This window comes from Salvelinus alpinus, chromosome 31, assembly GCF_045679555.1.
Source record: "Salvelinus alpinus chromosome 31, SLU_Salpinus.1, whole genome shotgun sequence".
NCBI classification, from domain to species: domain Eukaryota; kingdom Metazoa; phylum Chordata; class Actinopteri; order Salmoniformes; family Salmonidae; genus Salvelinus; species Salvelinus alpinus.
The window spans coordinates 17,771,023-17,773,522 of record NC_092116.1 but is presented as its reverse complement, the minus strand read 5'-3'; the positions used below and the strand labels follow the sequence as shown (position 1 = coordinate 17,773,522).

The 2,500-nt window shown below is 48.5% G+C and overlaps 1 protein-coding gene across 2 annotated transcripts in view; it reads left to right on the top strand.

Moving 5' to 3' along the window:
* Positions 1–717: 717 nt before the first annotated feature.
* LOC139561737 (sushi, von Willebrand factor type A, EGF and pentraxin domain-containing protein 1-like) overlaps positions 718–2,500 on the top strand; it is a 207,787-nt gene continuing 206,004 nt past the window's right edge. For both annotated transcript variants that reach the window (XM_071379004.1, XM_071379003.1), the window contains exon 1: positions 718–1,952. In XM_071379004.1, coding sequence (XP_071235105.1) covers positions 1,416–1,952 — 537 coding nt within the window. In that variant the 5' untranslated portion in view covers positions 718–1,415. The remainder of the gene's footprint in view (positions 1,953–2,500) is intronic.

Genomic DNA, 2,500 nt, shown 5'->3' with positions numbered 1-2,500 from the left:
TCTCTCTCTCTCTCTCTCTCTCTCTCTCTCTCTCTCTCTCTCTCTCTCTCTCTCTCTCTCTCTCTCTCTCTCTCTCTCTCTCTCTCTCTCTCTCTCTCTCTCTCTCTCTCTCTCTCTCTCTGTGTGTGAGAGAGTGTGTTCAGTGGCGTCCTCCTGCTAGACATATGGACCTGATCACAGTTGCTTGGTGCTGATGTTTTCTGACAGGCAAGACGCTCCACTGAAATAGAGAGAGAGAGAGAGAAAAGGAAAGAGAGAAAATTAGACTAAGAGATAAGAGAGCGAGAGAGAGAGAGAATTTAATTGAGAGACACAGAGAGAGAGAGAGACAGAGAGAGAGAGTGGGAGAAATGTATGCATACATGACTATAAGTCGCATTTAGCATCTGCTAAATTACATATATATAATATAATAGAGAAAGGGAGAGAGAGGGGGAGAGAGGGAGGGAGAGAGAAAGAGGGAGGGAGAGAGAGATGGAGAGGGAGAGAGAGGGAGAGAGAGAAAGAGAGAGGGAGAGAGAGAAAGAGGGAGGGAGAGAGAGTGGGAGAGAGAGAGGGAGGGAAAGATGGAGAGAGGGAGGGAGAGAGGGAGGCAGGGAGAGTGGGAGGGAGAGAGCAGAGAAGAAGAGAGGAGGAGGCAAAAAAAATGACTTCACAGCTGTGACTGCCCCCTTTTCCCTCTGCCTCTCTCGTCGTCTCTCTCCCTGTCTTTCTCTCTCTTGCTCTCTTTCTCACTCTCACTCTCTCAATCAGAACTTTTTTTCATTCTTTTTAAATGATTTTTAGAGAGGGGGAAGAGGCATTTGGAGCCTGACTGGGTGCAGGAGCATGACACACACAGGAGCCTGAACGTAGAGAAGAGAGAGAGAGAGAGAGGATATGCTATAGCCTTCTCTTGGTGGGACAGACGGACAAGACAGACAGTCAGTCAGACAGACAGACAGACAGACAGACAGACAGACAGACAGACAGACAGACAGACAGACAGACAGACAGACAGACGCCTCACTGGACCTGCTCAGCCAAACGCCTCTCCACTCAGACACCCTCACTCTCAGACAGACCAGACCAGGACTCACTCCAACAGAGAAGAGGACAGACAGACAAACTCACTCCAACAGAGAAGAGGACAGACAGACAAACTCACTCCAACAGAGGAGAGAGAGGCAGACAGACGGAGCAACAGGACAAGTATTCCGTCATCACTCCTGCTGCTATTCTCTTTTTGGAAGTGCTTTTGGAGAAATTCTTGTTTTCTGGCGTCCCTACTGGAGACAAATGGGAACATAGGAGAACATCACAATCATCAAAGATTTGTCCTCATCCCTATCGTTTTAAAATAACTCTCCTCTGCTGACACGGTCTACAGGACAGTACAGGACAGTACAGGACAGTACTGGACAGTACAGGACAGTATGTCTACTATATGGAATCCAGGAGCGTATTGGGCCTCTCTCTTGCTTCTGTGGAGCCTCCTGGTTAGTAGGACTTCATCCTGGCCGGCTCGTGAATATCTCCAACAGCTCCACCAGCTCGGCTCACTCCACTCCGGACCCCCAGCCTCCCCGGCCCTCCTCAACCTCACCCTCTCTGAGAGTGCCGAGTCCAAGGTGGAGCGCCTGGGCCAAGCTTTCAAGAAGAATGTGCGCACTCTCCGGGAGAAGAGCGCACGTCTGGACCTGGTGTTCCTGGTGGACGAGTCATCCAGCGTGGGGGCCAACAACTTCCTGAGCGAGCTGCGCTTCGTTCGGAAGCTCCTCTCGGACTTCCCCGTGGCCCCTGAGGACACGAGGGTCGCCCTGGTTACGTTCTCATCCAAGACCCACGTGGTGACCCGGATAGATCATGTCACAGCGCCCAAGTCGCATCAGCACAAGTGTTCTCTATTTAACCAGGATATTCCGTACAGAGGAGGCGGTACCTATACTAAAGGAGCCTTCCAACGGGCAGCGGTGAGTGATTTAGTGTGTGTCTATACCAGATTGTCTTTTTTTGCATGTACAGTACCAATCAAAAGTTTGGACACACCTACCAATTCCAGGGTTTTTCTTTATTTTGACTATTTTCTACATTGTAGAATAATAGTGAAGACATCAAACTTTTAAATAACACATATGGAATCATGTAGTAACTGAAAAAGTGAAACAATCAAAATATATTTTATATTTGAGATTCTTCAAAGTAGCCACCCTTTGCCTTGATGACAGCTTTGCACACTCTTGGCATTCTCTCAACCAGCTTCATGAGGTGGAATGCATTTCAATTAACAGGTGTGCCTTGTTAAAAGTTAATTTGTGGAATTTCCTTCTTAATGTGTTTGAGCCCATCAGTTGTGTTGTAACAAGGTATGGGTGGTACACATACCTTGTTACGTGGTCCCGTGTGGCTCAGTTGGTAGAGCATGGCGCTTGCAACGCCAGGGTTGTGGGTTCATTCCCCACGGGGGGGACCAGGATGAATATGTATGAACTTTCCAATTTGTAAGTCGCTCTGGATAAGA